The 14,517-nt window shown below is 39.0% G+C and overlaps 1 protein-coding gene across 2 annotated transcripts in view; it reads left to right on the top strand.

Annotated features, from left to right (window-relative positions):
• Nucleotides 1-14,517, top strand: part of MET (MET proto-oncogene, receptor tyrosine kinase) — a 120,148-nt gene that overhangs the window by 64,916 nt on the left and 40,715 nt on the right. For both annotated transcript variants that reach the window (XM_007195120.2, XM_007195118.3), the window contains exons 4-6: nt 7,167-7,301; nt 8,316-8,489; nt 13,592-13,752. In XM_007195120.2, coding sequence (XP_007195182.1) covers nt 7,167-7,301; nt 8,316-8,489; nt 13,592-13,752 — 470 coding nt within the window. The remainder of the gene's footprint in view (nt 1-7,166; nt 7,302-8,315; nt 8,490-13,591; nt 13,753-14,517) is intronic.

Genomic DNA, 14,517 nt, shown 5'->3' with positions numbered 1-14,517 from the left:
TTTTTACAAGTTACTACTGTCTTTATAGCAGTCTGGGTACTGATCAAATGTTTTTCTTGTACTAGTGGGCATGGTGGAATTTTTTCAAAATCATGAAACGTGTAAATAAAACTTTCCCACCTCAAAATGAATCATATATTGTAGATCCTGTTATCTAAATAACCCCACACTTGGTCTCCCCTCCTCCCATTGCTTCACAATTAACTATACTTTTTCTCCCACCACCCCCAGCCCAGTGTTCTTATTTACCCACTTCAGAGCATTCAGTGCTGTCCTTAACTCCTCAAAATGTGGAGGAGAGATGCCCAGTCTCCTCCCACACAGACAAGCACTCTAACATATTTGAAATATGATCATATCTATTATCCTTGTAAAATGTGTTTGTTATGTGGTGTTTATATGCGTTTTTAGTTTACGTTGATGTTATTCTGTAGAATTCCAAGAAAAATCTGAAGGAGGATGACTGAATTCATCTATTGAATTCCTATTGTGTTCACTACGTTGATTTGCTTCCCTTTTTTTTCTGCTTTTCTTTTTTTCTTAATTGTCTAATACCTCACCAATCCAGTTCCATATTAATAAGCTTTCTACAGTCACTTTAGGTCTGACACTTTTTCACATCATAAGGTTCCTGGCCTATTTCCAGATTCTGAAGTTCTAATAAAATTCCATTTTTAGATAGATTGCTTTAATAGCTAAGTAAATTCTACTGTGTGACAGATTTCACAACCCAAGTGATATGTTATATACATCAGTCTCATTATAGTAGAAATGCTTTAACATTTCTATTAAAAATGTAACAAATGTTTTATTCTTGTCTCCCAGCATTTTCATAAAAGAAGCCATAGTACACCTTTGCATCCATAACACCAAAGATGAAAATAAGTATATAAGTAGATATTTATTTTATGAAAAGCACTGATATCCTTGATTTTTTTTTTTAAACCAGGTGGCTCTTAATTCATCAAATATGTATCAAGAACGTACTAACTTTGCTTTACTAGGCAAGTAAGTGCAGCAAAGGAAGCAGTGACACAGAACCTGCCTCTGAGGAACTAAAATTTCAGTAGGGGGAATAAAAACATGTATCTGACACGAAGAGCAGAGAAAACAAAGACATAAAAAACACAGGGCTACTGAGACCCACAGAGAGAGGATCTATTTCTCTGACACTTGCCTAAAAGAATTCCATTTAGTAAAATTTTATGTAAATAAACCTAAACCATTTAAAGGATCAAAGAATCAACATCCCTGAAATCCAGTTTGTTTACAGCAAATAATGTGGAGGCGGAGTCAGGAATGCAGCAAAAATTTGGGGACCATCCAGCTTAATCTATCCAAGCAGTAACCTACCAAGTTCTGTAAATGTTTTGACTGCACTGAAGTGCTGAATCTGTGGCCAAGCCTAAGTTTCTACAACCCGTGTTTTAATAATACTATGAAGTTTCTGTTACAATATAGAAGGGACATAATTTTCCCAAAGACAGCTGCCATACATGAAAAGGAATAGAAAAATGATTTTACTTCCTTCCTACCCTGAAGCCTAAAGGCAAAGTTGCTTTGCAAATGTTTTCTCCCAAGAGTTTGCAGCTGTTTCTGCCTTTCCTATTGTGCTTATGTTCAACTCTGGCTGGGAATACAAGCTTCAGCCCCAGCTGTCGGGTGTAAAGTGAATCAGGTATTTCACAGTGGTTATTTGATTAGAAAGAATTATATTGTTTAGCTAACAATATTATACGTATGGAAGAGAAGACATTTTTGACATGTTTTTAACATTTAAACGTGTAACTTACACAGGTGCAGCTATGTCTAAATATACTAATATGTACATACATTCAAGTCTATCTGTAGAGCTATGTCAGTGTAGATATAGATTTCAAAAACAGTTTTTATTTGTGTGGTCACTCTGGGATGCTTTGAAGTAAAATAATATGGTAAGCAATGTTTGAGATAGTATAAGTAAACAGTAAGAACACGCCTTCTTACGAATTTTGGAGGCAGAGCGGATGTAGAAAAGAACAAGGCTGGGGAACATGAGCACAATGTGCAGGGCTACATGGGAGAGGGAAGCAGGATACTCATGAAGATCACAGGACTAATCACAGGGATTGCCCACATCTCCCCTTCTGAGCTCCTCATCTAATCTACATCCAAAAACAATGCTTGCTTGATTTTTTTTTTTACAGCACTTATATAAGGCCTTTAATCTCTAGATGCAAGCATCGTTATTAAAATATTTGTGCATGACTGTCAGGCCAGGGAGAGCAAGTGGATGGGGGTGGGGTGGGAGTGGGGAGGCACTTTCAAGACTTGTTGCAAGTTCAGCTCCACATTCACCAGGCTATCCACCTTGTCTATATACAGTGGCCACTGCCTGAGCACTGTCACAGATTTCATTAGGTTCTTTGGCATTATCCTTGCTCTTCTCCCATCACCCTTTCCCCTCTCCCCAATTCCTTGATGCTGTTACCACCCATAACCCCTTTTCTCTTGTGCCTCTTAACTGGACTAGTTGGTCTTAAGCAAGAAACTTCAAAAGGTAGGGACCACCTAAAAAGACATCGTTAGTTCATGATCATTACTTATGACCATTACTTAAAGGATTATGTTAGTAATCAGTGAACTTGACAATATTTACTCACTTCTAGTAAGAAGAATCAATTCATCTATTGACCTCCTGTCTCTAAATTTCTGCAGTTCCTGTGCTGCCATCATGGCATGTCAGTGCTTTGTGCTGGAAGCCTGCAGCATACATTTCATCTGGGATTACTGCTATTTTAGACTATGTAGACACAGATCATCAACCCATCAATGCTGTGAGCAGCCTGCAGAGACACAGCCAAACAAAGCTTGAACTTGAACATTCGTCTTCGGAGATTGCTAACTTACCCGTCTCCTTTATAAAATGCTCAGATAAAAATATCATCTGCCTCTTTTTAAGGTTTACATCATTGATTTAGTTACATCTCTAAAGAATGGTAGCTTACCATATTTCTTTAGAGGAAAATATACTTCATGGGTTCTGAAATTTCTTTTGGGAGAAAAAGAACCTATTGTAAATAATAATTTCAGAGTTATGTCCATAACAAAAAATTAAGCCCAGCTCATATATAGTCTCCTAAAATGAATTAATGCATGGTTGAAATATATATATCTTATAAACTGTTATAGCATAGAAATTTAAAACACCATACATATTTGAAACCATGGGAAAGTGCTAACCTTTTGTTTGTTTTGGTTTTTTTGGTAGCAGGGAATAACTTGGCAATAACTTGGATGTTCCTAGCAGCATTATTCACAATAGCCAAAAAGTAGAAACAACCCAAATGTCCATCAACAATAAATGGATAAATAAAATATAGTATATTCATACAAAGGAATATTATTTGGCAATAAAAAGGAATGAAGTACTGATACATGCTCCAACATGGATGAACCTTGAAAACATTAAGTGAAAGAAGCCAGTTACAAAAGACCACATATTGTAGGATTCCATTTACATGAAATGTCCAGAATAGGAAAATCTGTGGAGATAGAAAGTAGATTAGTGGTTGCCAGGAACTGGAGGGTATGACGGGCTAGGGTGCATGATGGCTAAGGGGTGTGGGGTTTCTGAGGTAATGAAAATATTCCAAAATTGGTTGTGAAGATGGTTACACAAATCTGTGAATATGCTAAAAACCACTGAATTGTCTCCTTTAAAAAAATGAGGAGAAAAACCACGTATCTCACGTTATGTGAGAAATAATATCTCATGTTAAGTTGTATTCATCCTTCTTAAAGAAAATTAAATTCTAAAACAGTTTAATCAAAAATAGGACTCTGTGTGTGAGGTGAAGAGGTCTGGCCTTTATGTATTTATAGATATATTACATAGAATTACTTTGTTCAGGGTCATGAATTTGGGGCCCTAGCCACAAGGTTTTATTTTATTTTTACATATATTTCTTCCCCTGTCCTCCCCCAGGTAATTTGAGATCATAGCCACCACAGTCAAGTAAATTCAGATTCCTCCCTACTCCCTCACCCTAGTCTTGTATTTTCAAGAGCATTAAAGAAAACGGTTTTGAGAACTAAGCACTAAAGATTAGTTGTCAGCACAGTAGAAACTAAAAAGATAGCTGCCAGTCTTCTATTTCTTACTCATTGTCCTAAGACTGTCAGGTGATTTATCATAAGAATTAAATTTAAATGCTGGATTCTGTTCTGTCCTTAGAAATATCTCCATGACAACCAAAAGGAACTCCTAACTTCTTGCAAACATTGCTTCAGGAGTATTTTGAGAGTTAAAGTGGTTACCCAATCATTTAGAATTCTGGCAATAAGAGAAAGTGAGGAATTAATAATAGAAACAATAGCAATAGGTATCCCTCCAGAGAAAGGGCTAATGATCAACTAAAAATGTATTTGCATCTGTGATATGACCTCTGCCTGAAACTGCAAGCAGTCGTCTCACTTTTCCACACAGCCTTCCTGTCTTCTCTGGTTCATTCCTTTTTCTATAACAAGCCACACTTATCCTAGCTCATGATCAAAAGTTGAGCTTGCCAGCTGTACTAATAACATTTCCTCTGTGCCATCAAAAACTATTTAGATGTGGAGTCTTTCTCCTTAGGCACACTTAACTTGTGCAGCCAAGATTACTGAAACAAGGAGTATTTGGCAAGGCAAATATATTGTGAAATTTGTTTTAATGCTTTGACTCATAAGTGGCTCTTGGGAGCTCAGAGTTGAAGTTTTTTATTGGTATTTACTCTGGTGCTCCAGGAGTAGATCAGTTGAGTGTTTAAAAAGAGGTCAAGCAAACAGATTCTGACATGAGATAAAGCTCCTTGTAAACCTGACTCGTACTTTCTAGCTGAGATTCTCTGTCATCTTTTCTTTATGGAAAACAATAGTACCTACCCTGTAGGATTATTGTGAGGAGTAAACAAAATACCCATTTAAAGCACTTAGCACAGTGCCTGGCTCAGTTACCATCATATATGGTGTTCTTCAGACAAAAAGTCTTAACTGGTAATGCACCAAATCAATCTATCCAAGTTCCAGAGGTGCAAAGAGCTTCTTTATGAAAAGAGTAATGTTAATCCTTTCCGGGAAATGAATATTTGGATGGGCTTAAGATAGTTGATAAAGTCAAAGATGATGACCTATTAATTAAGAAGGGATTGCTTATTATAGATAGGGGAAATGATATTAAAGAGAGCAAGAAGATAGGAGACAAAACAGTAGTAGGAGGTGACTGTTATGTAGCAGGTCTGAATAGAATGGAAGGTATAAGAGAGACAGAAACAAAACACAAATACCTATAGGCAGGTTCAGAGGGATGAATGATCTCCAGTGAAGTAGAAAGCACAGAATGAGGCAGAGAACAGAGTCGGGTTATTAAGAGAGGCTGGTGTATTGTTTTGGTTTTTACTTGTGTGTGAGAAAATGAAATTTTTTTTCACCTTTGCAGTTTGAAGTGATTGACAACAATCAGGGAAATATGAAAAAATTGGGGGGCAGGGAGGCGTGAGGGGTAGGAAAAACAAGAGGTGGTGAACACCAGAAGTAAGTCAAGATAGAAAAATCGGTTAACTGAAATCTGGATAATTTGGGATAGAAGTTTGGTGTTCTGATAGTCTGCTTGTAACCAGCACCCAAAGGGAGGTAGGACTGGTAATTGAACTTCTTTTTACTTCCCCTACAAAAGTCACAAATAACTATTTGGCCCTAAATTTAGGAATAACAGTAGTTTCCATCCTTTCCCATTCTGACCAAATGACCTTTGATCCATCACTTAACTTCTGTGCAAATATAGCCACCCTGCTTAATGGAGTTGTTTTGAAAGTGTTGAGTGTTTGGGATAGAACAAATGTTAGAAAAAAAATGTCATGGTGTTTCATTTTTATAGCTCTGTGTGAGTGTGGTTGGTTTCTCTATCAACAGTCCACTCTCTGGGAGCAAATTAGGGACTTTGGGAATCTTCCCAAATTGTTTCAGGCTACTTGACTCCTTTATTATACTGAAGAAAAAATTTACTACTGGTTCCCCAAAACATTTGTATGTTGTGTGTTTGTTAGAGTACTAAGCAGTTCATTCCCATTGTATGGATAAGAAAGCTGAGGTAGAAGGAGTGGTTATTTATTATTTAATCCTCATCTCACAGCTGCCCACGTTTGTCCCATGATTTCAAACACATGGCAAATAAATGCACTTTCAGTGAAATGTAAAAGGGTATTTGGATGTCAGGCAATTTCACAAAGTCAATTTCAAGACCAGAGCTATGCTCAGCCTCCTGTACCCTCCTGTAGATACAACCTTATGCCCTATTTAAGAATGAGAGTCCCTCTGAGTGCTCCTAAACTCTCCTATAGTCTGAGTGTTCATCTCAGATAGTCAGCTGATTTGGACTTCATTATTACTGGGTTCTAGCAGCTGGGCAGATGGAAATTATATAGCTGAGAACCATCCCAAATTAGAAATACCTAACAGCAAGAATCACACCAATCATCAAACCTCATTTCCAAGGCATTGTTAAAACCATCAGGCCTTATTGTAAAACCAGGCCAAGAAGCAGAACTTTAGTTATAATCAAAGTAAAAAAGTATGATGGGACAATGGTCTGTAAGAAATGACAGCACACCATTTCAAAGTTAGCTGAGGGCCTATTTTGACCTCAAAAGATCTATACATATGGCTTAAGAGTAGCAAAGCTGGAACCAAATCCAGGTCTCCAGACTTCCCATTCACTACCCTTTCCATTACATCAAGGGAAGCTGCTCAGTGGGGAGGGTCAGGAGAATACATTAAAAAATAATCCAGAATCCTTGTAGCATAAGGGAGGTCTTTTGTGCTAGGGAGAGTTTTGGCTCCTCCAGTCCCTAATACAATCGTGAGATTTGTCTGCATGTGCTGGCTGATTGACTGGAAGATCTCCTTCCCTAGAAATCATTAAAAGATAATTAGCAAAACTCTGTCTTGGGGGTGCAGATGAATTGTCTTCAAGGTAGGAGATTAGAAGATGTCGTGTTGATTTACAGTGAGATAAACTGTTGGGCCTATAGTTCAAACACCCATGAGCTCGTCTAATCTGGTATTACCATTATCGTCCACATTTTCCCCTGACAGTATATTTAAACTGAGCTTGTTGGACTAAGGGTGCTTTCTGGTTTGTTTCTCAGGTTGTGGTTTCTCGATCAGGATCATTAACCCCACACGTGAATTTTCGCCTGGATTCCCACCCTGTGTCTCCAGAAGCAATTGTGGTGCACCCGCTAAACCAAAATGGCTATACACTCGTTGTCACTGGGAAGAAGGTAAGCCCTGTTCCCCAGGGAGGTTCCATGAATGTGGTTCCTCCTCAGTGGATATTTACAGCCAGTGTCATCTGGTCCTTTTTAACTTCTCTCTTCGTCTGGATTCACCTCTCTTCTATCAGGTTCTTTCCTGAGTATTCCAGAGATCTTCTGAAATCAAGTTAAATTTTTACTCGGAGAAGATTGGACCTATGTTAGGTCCTCTTCATGATGTGAACTTCTCCTTTTGTCCTGTATTTCTCAATGAGAAAAACAAACACGCAGAATGAGAATTACAGTCCTAAGGGCAGAACTCTAGTGCAGGCAGATAAATCCTGAAGTGTACCTTGGAATCTGACGCTGGCCAGTAATCCCTTTTCTCTGAGAGGAGGTGCATTTTGATGCCAGAATGATATGTAAACTTACTTAGAATTTCCCGGGGGTTCAAGTGTGTTTTCCAGCAGCTTAATTTATACTCTCTTGAGGGATAAATTGGGAGATTGGGATTGATATATATACACTACTATATATAAAATAGAAAATAAAGACCTACTATATAGCATGGGAACTCTACTCAATACTCTGTAATAACCTTTATGGGAAAAGAATCAAAAAAAGGGTGGATATATGTGTATGTATAACTCACTTTGCTGTACAGCAGAAACTAACACAACACTGTAAATCAACTATACTCCAATAAAAATTTTAAAATAAAAAAATAAAAATAAAATCATCTCAGACAGAGCAAAGTGTCCGAGTAAATAGAACCTCTAACATTGCATGGTAATGCTTGTGTTCACTGGGCAGTAATGGTAACTTTTATCACATATGCGCCAACAGCGGAAGGAAGGAAGAAATTTGTTTTTTTTTTTTATTTTAATCACGTAAGCATTATTACATGATTTGCACACAGAGGTGCTATCCCTGTCAGGCTCTGTAAAATTATATTTATATGTATCTTCGATGTATTTAGTTTTTATTAACAAGCAAACAAAAAAACCCTCTGGAAGTTCTTTGCATCACTTGTCTTCACAGATCACCAAGATCCCGCTGAATGGCTTGGGCTGTGAACATTTCCAGTCCTGCGGTCAGTGCCTCGCCGCCCCTTCCTTTGTGCAGTGTGGCTGGTGCCATGATGAATGTGTGCGATCGGAGGAGTGCGCTGGTGGAACATGGACTCAAGAGACCTGTCTGCCTACAATCTACAAGGTAGAAGTCTCTGTCAGCTGTCATGTGTGTGTGTTTTGGAAATCATAAATCCCATTGATGGAAAAATTCAAAAATTAATGTATTCATTTAGCTGTGAGACATCAGCCCAAGCACCGTCTCCCTCCACGTTTTTCTTTTTCTTTTTTTTTTTTTTTTGGCCGCAACACGTGGCACGTGGGATATTAGTTCCCTGACCACGGAGCAAACCCACGCCCCCTGCGTTGGAAGCACAGAGTCTTAACCACTGGACCACCAGGGAAATCCTACCCCCCAGGTTTTTCCTTTAGGGTGGTGTTTGGGCACATGCCCCTAGGCCCTGCACTTGAAGTGCTTGCTTCACACTCTCCTTGGGCAGTTGCTCTCCCTTAGTGCTATGTGAATAAAAGAGTGGTGGCTAGAGAGCAATACTGCTCTCCATTTCCTCACACTGGGACCTGTTCCCTTCTGGCCTGCCCATTCTCTGATTCCTCACCAGCTGCTTTATCTACCAGGTGCCCAGGCATGAGCCTTCATCACACATGGGGATCCACTCATGGCATAATCCAGAACCCTAACCTGGACCGTGCAAGCTAGAGATCCCAGCCATGCTGGAGCAGGCCAAACAGGAGGTTTCGTTCTGTCTGACACGTAGATGGTGGCTGTTTCATCACTGATGAGTCTAGAGGTTACCTCTCAGGGCAAGGTGGGAAGCAAGTGGATGGTGGACAAATGGGTGACTGTGCCTTCTCTCAAAGTTCCTGGAAGAGAAGTAAAAGCACAGCCGATGACTACACTAACCTCTATACTCTGTAAGCCGATTCATTATTTAATCCATTCCAAAAACATTTACTGACTGCATACCACACAGCTGGCCCTCTTCTAGACAATGGGGAGATACAGTCCCAGACAAGACAGAAGTGCCTCCTGCTCTTAGAGAACTGAGCTTCTAGAAGTGGACTTCAGCCATGACGTTGTAGCCACGCTCTCTAACTCTCCGTTGCCTTATTTACTTAAGGATGTGGTTGGCACTATGAAAATCTCCATGGCAATTTTTAAAAATTTTTTTCTTGATCCAAACACATTTTGCTCGAAGCTACTTCCCTGGTGAGGACCCAGTGTATATTTTCTCTGCCTGCATGTGGAACAGTTGGACTTTACTAAGTAGTTCCTGTGAAAGATTCAAGTTAAAGGTCTTGGTCGGTCGCCTGGTTCAAGCCCAAGTAAACAAAGTGTACAAGTCAGAACAGGAACCGCCCCCAAGAGCATGGCTGTTTTCATTTAGCTACGGTTTGGGGAAAGATTTGTACCGGGTGACTGGGTTTTAAACCAAATCATTTTATGTTAGGTGTGACACAGTTATTAAGACTTAGCTTGATTAGCTAGAGAATAAACTAGGAGATATTAAGAAAGCAAATTTAAATCTATACTGTATTATTTATGCACTTTTTATGTGTTTAATATACTTTTAAAACCACATGCAGTTTTATACGTCTTAAAACACGTAGCTGTGGCAATTTGAGACACCAGACCTCTGAATTCAGCTATTCCATGAAAGAGATATGGGGAGTGTGTGTGTGTGTGTGTGTGTGTGTGTGTGTGTGTGTGTGTGTGTGTGTGTGCAATTAAATCACAACAATTTCATTTCAAAAACAGCCAAGCTGATGTTTTAAATAAAAAGCAGGTTAAGAACTTGTACAAATGAAACATTTAATTTTGACCAATGTACCTCCTTTTATTAGTAATGAAAGCTATATTAAAATGGTTAAAACAGTAAATATTTTAGAATTTTCTAGAACCAGAGAATCTCTCATAATGTTTGAATCCCCCCACAACCCTGCACCTTCCCTAACTCCAGCACTCTAGCTGGAAATTTTTAAAAGGTTGGACTGCATCGTGCACGATTCACTGAGGCTTGGGTGCTACAGTTAGAAAAAACGTAATGCAGCTGAGTCCATAAATCCCTTTCGGTTCATAGTTGTTAGGAAGATTTCATGCTGCACTAGAGCATGACATTTAGCATTCTTACTGCAAAAAATAAGACAGATTATTCATCTTTTTCTTATCTGTCTTAAACGCTGCAGGCACAAAACCCAGCTAATGTGTAGAGTTTCACTTTCCAATAAATGTAAGTCAACCTGCTTTTCAAGGCACATGATGTTCAGTGGCTGAAATTCTTTGCAATTCCACATATGAAATATTTCAGGATTGCAAGCCCATTATTTTGTTTCAAACATGTTATCTGATCTTGTACTTAGAGAGCAATGAAAAATGCTTCAGAAAAGGAAGAGCACTTTCCAATATATTCTGAATTTATTAGGATAAAACTGTCATTCTTGTAGGATTAGAGTTCAGTCCCAGTGAGACAATAAAACAGTTTATTAATTGATCAGAAGACTCAGATAAGAAGCAACAGCAATATCTTATGAGGGACCTGAGATATCTTATCTCACGCCTGCAATATACTGCCACCAATATATTTGTGACATTTACTGAAGAGACAAATTTTAATTTTCCAAGGCTTTTGGTGGTGGTGGTGGTGGTGTTTTAACTTTCTCATGTATATCCTAATGGGTTTTGAAAATATGATCATTTAAATCATTTTCACCTGTGAAAGGACAGTAGCTGCTTTTGTGGCTAGCTCTACCCTATCCAGACCCAGCCTCTGTGGCTTTATGCCGGACACTCATTTCCTTCTCACAGAGTTTCTCTACCCTCAGGATAACTCAGAGTTTGCCAGCCCATTGTTGGTTCTGTCCAAGGGTGTGTAGTCCAAGACTGCGTCCTTCCTTTTCCCCTGGAAGAGTGAACGTTACCCCATAAGCTAAGGCAGAAAAGCTCAGATGCCCCCCTCTAATATTTCAGCCAGAAGAGGAAAAGCTAAGTAGAGCTGGCTTTTCAAATCCTGATGATCTAGCAGAGGTTTTATAGTATCCCTTTCTGTTGCCAGCACACCAACCGAACAACTCTCCATGTCTTTTCTGAAATCATCACCTAATCCCTTTGCCTTATATAGGAAGTGATGATGAATGTGGAGTGACAGATTTCAATTTTTTTTTTTTTAACATCTTTATTGACTTCAATTTTTACATAGAAAGGGGGGAATCCAGACAGCGGGATCAGGCCAACATCAGCCTTGGGCTGTTTTCAGTGGGCAAGACTCCTCATTAAAAGAGGAAACAGCAGCTGTGTGACTGCCTCAGGCTGAAGAGAGTCGGGGAGGGTTAGATGTCTTGTTTTCCTCCTCCTGGATTTCTAACATAATAATAAACAGATATTTTTTTTTCCTAGCAGTTCTCATTTGGCTAGACAGGGGCGAAGTAAGTTTTCATGAAAGGCACAACTGTGTAATGGATTTCATGGGTAAAATAGCTATCGTAAAAGCATTAAGCTAAGACTTTTGAAGGGGTTTGACAACAAGGGTATGACTTTGGTTTGTGGTTATTTACTTGGGAGGGAAGGGAATGTTTGCAAATTTGTATTTTGCTAAAAGCTCTTCTAAATTGTAAAAGAATCACTTTTACACTTTCACTAACTTGTCTTTAGCAAATACCTTTACTGGCTCTTGAGTTGCCTCTGTAGCGGTGCTGTGTTTTCCCACCATTGTACTTTACAGCACAATTTACAATATGTCCCCCCAAAAGAGCATTTCCTCTCTCAATTGTCACAAAGCTGCTGAGAAGCTTATTTTTAACATAGAAATTTGTTTTGTTTTAATAGTTTTAGCCTAAGAATAGTTGTTGTATAGACTTCATAAGAGCCTAATGCTATCTTATATCACAGTTGCCAAATTTTTATTAATGAATTCAAGTTTTACATTTTTTTTTTTTTTTTTTTGGCGGGGGCTGTGTTGGGTCTTCGTTGCTGTGCGAGGGCTTTCTTTAGTTGCCGCGAGCGGGGCTACTCTAAGTTGGGGTGCGCGGACTTGTCACTGCAGTGGCTTCTCCTGTTGCGGAGCACAGGCCCTAGGCACGCGGGCTTCAGTAGTTGTGGCGCGTGGGCTCAGTAGTTGTGGCGCACAGGCTTAGTTGCTCCGCGGCATGTGCGATCTTCCCAGACCAGGGCTCGAACCCGTGTCCCCTGCATTGGCAGGTGGATTCTTTAACCACTGCGCCACCAAGGAGGCCCAAGTTTTACTTTTAATAAACCAAAGATGAGCCTGCAATAATAAAAGGAACCTATTACTTATTTAATACTGAGCCTGAGGAAAAAAAGTCAATCCTAGAAATGAGATGTACGGTGATGCCAAGGGAGATAATTAGAAACATTGCTACAATACAGATCACATGTGGGGCTCTCTCCAATTCTGTTTTTATCTACTTCTAATAGAAATAATATATTGAATATATTAAATATTACATCATTTAGTTTGTCAACTAACCAGCTGGTATATATCAAATAGTGACCATATTTAAAGAAAAAATAAAAGTGACAGATTAGTAATAAATGTGAATTAAGTATAAAGGAATAGGTTCACTTATTCATTTGTTGATACCTGGCCTGCAGTAGATGATTTATAGTGAGTGAATGAATGAATGGCAGATATGTATTGAATATCATCTATGTGGTTGATATTATGATAGCTGATAAATGCAGCTATGAAAACACTGGGTGCAGAAAGAGGTATTTTTACTGTGTGACTTTCTCCTCTGGGTGGGGAATACCATAGCAACATGAATGTAGCACACACCCAGCTGGCATACAGAGCAAGGCATATATTAGGGCTTGGCTTCTACGGCCTGTAAAGGAGTTTTGATCAGAGTTCAATCTGGAGGCCCATGAAGGGGTTATAAGCATGTAAAAGTCTGGGCCCAAAGTGTGTCTACGCCCAAGAAGGCCCTTCGTCCCCACCCAGGCTGAGTCTGCTCTCTCTCTCCCATCTCTGGATCTCCTGAAACCAGCTTGCTTCATCAGCCTGTCAGATAGTTTTAATGTTTGTTCCAGATTCTCTGAAATTTGTGACCCTTTTTCCTATAGTGAAAATTCATTTTTTTTAGATAATGGGAGAAGGGAAGGATTTCAGACTCTTTGAGTATACATATTTTGTTTGTTTGTTTGTTTCTTTTCCACACCTATGAAAGATAATAATATACTGGGTTTTTTTAAGTTCTATATTGTCCTTATAGGTTTTCCCAACTAGTGCCCCCCTTGAAGGAGGGACAACGCTGACCATATGTGGCTGGGACTTTGGATTCAAGAGGAATAATAAATTTGACTTGAAGAAAACCAAAGTTCTCCTTGGAAATGAGAGCTGCACCTTGACTTTAAGTGAGAGCACGATAAACATGTAAGGACATGAAATCGCTTGGCCAGGGTGTGCTTGGAAAACGGGTTTTGTCTTTGAATGAATCTTGTAAAACTCGCCCCAAATGTCTGTCTCTTGAGTTAAAAAGGGTCTTGGCCCATCACTCCCCTTGCGGATTTGTTTTGTTTTTAAAACTGTTTACTCACCAGGATTAAGGAGGAAGAAAGGTGACATTACTCAGTTGAAGAAAAGAAGAATCTAGCATCTGGGAGTTTTTCAAGCATTTTTGTAACAACTCTTGAGAAATTGAGTAGATTTGAAAGTATAGCACTGTTTGGGGTCGTTCCATCTTTAAAGTCTTCAAATAAAGAGAGTCTCAAACAGCTTTTTCTATAAAAATCAGAAAACAGCTCAATATGGACCCTCTCTTCTAAATTCACTTTCTAAACCTCAGAAATGTAATGAAGCAGCTGAATCACACTTTTGAGACTTGTTGTTTATGATGAGTTTAAATTTATATTTACCTGATATTTATTGGCACTGTAATGGAGGGAGTGTATCTCATTTAACCATTCCCAAATCTTGGGAAATAGCAATGTTATCCCTATTTTACGAAGATGGTAACCGAAGTTCAGAAAGGTGGAGTGTAGATTAGCAGAGGTAATCCAGAGGGTAAGAGCTGAACAGCCCTTCAAACTCAGCTCTCATGATTCAAGACCTGTTCCTGTTCTACTGTATTCTGCATGTAACTTCTATAAGATCTGAATCCCATAACGAACAGAGAACCCAGGAATTTTAAGTTATGTA

The sequence above is a fragment of the Balaenoptera acutorostrata genome, chromosome 7 (assembly GCF_949987535.1).
Source record: "Balaenoptera acutorostrata chromosome 7, mBalAcu1.1, whole genome shotgun sequence".
In the NCBI taxonomy this organism is placed as follows: Eukaryota; Metazoa; Chordata; class Mammalia; order Artiodactyla; family Balaenopteridae; genus Balaenoptera; species Balaenoptera acutorostrata.
The sequence above is the reverse complement of the archived record's forward strand: the minus strand, read 5'-3'. Positions and strand labels throughout refer to the sequence as shown.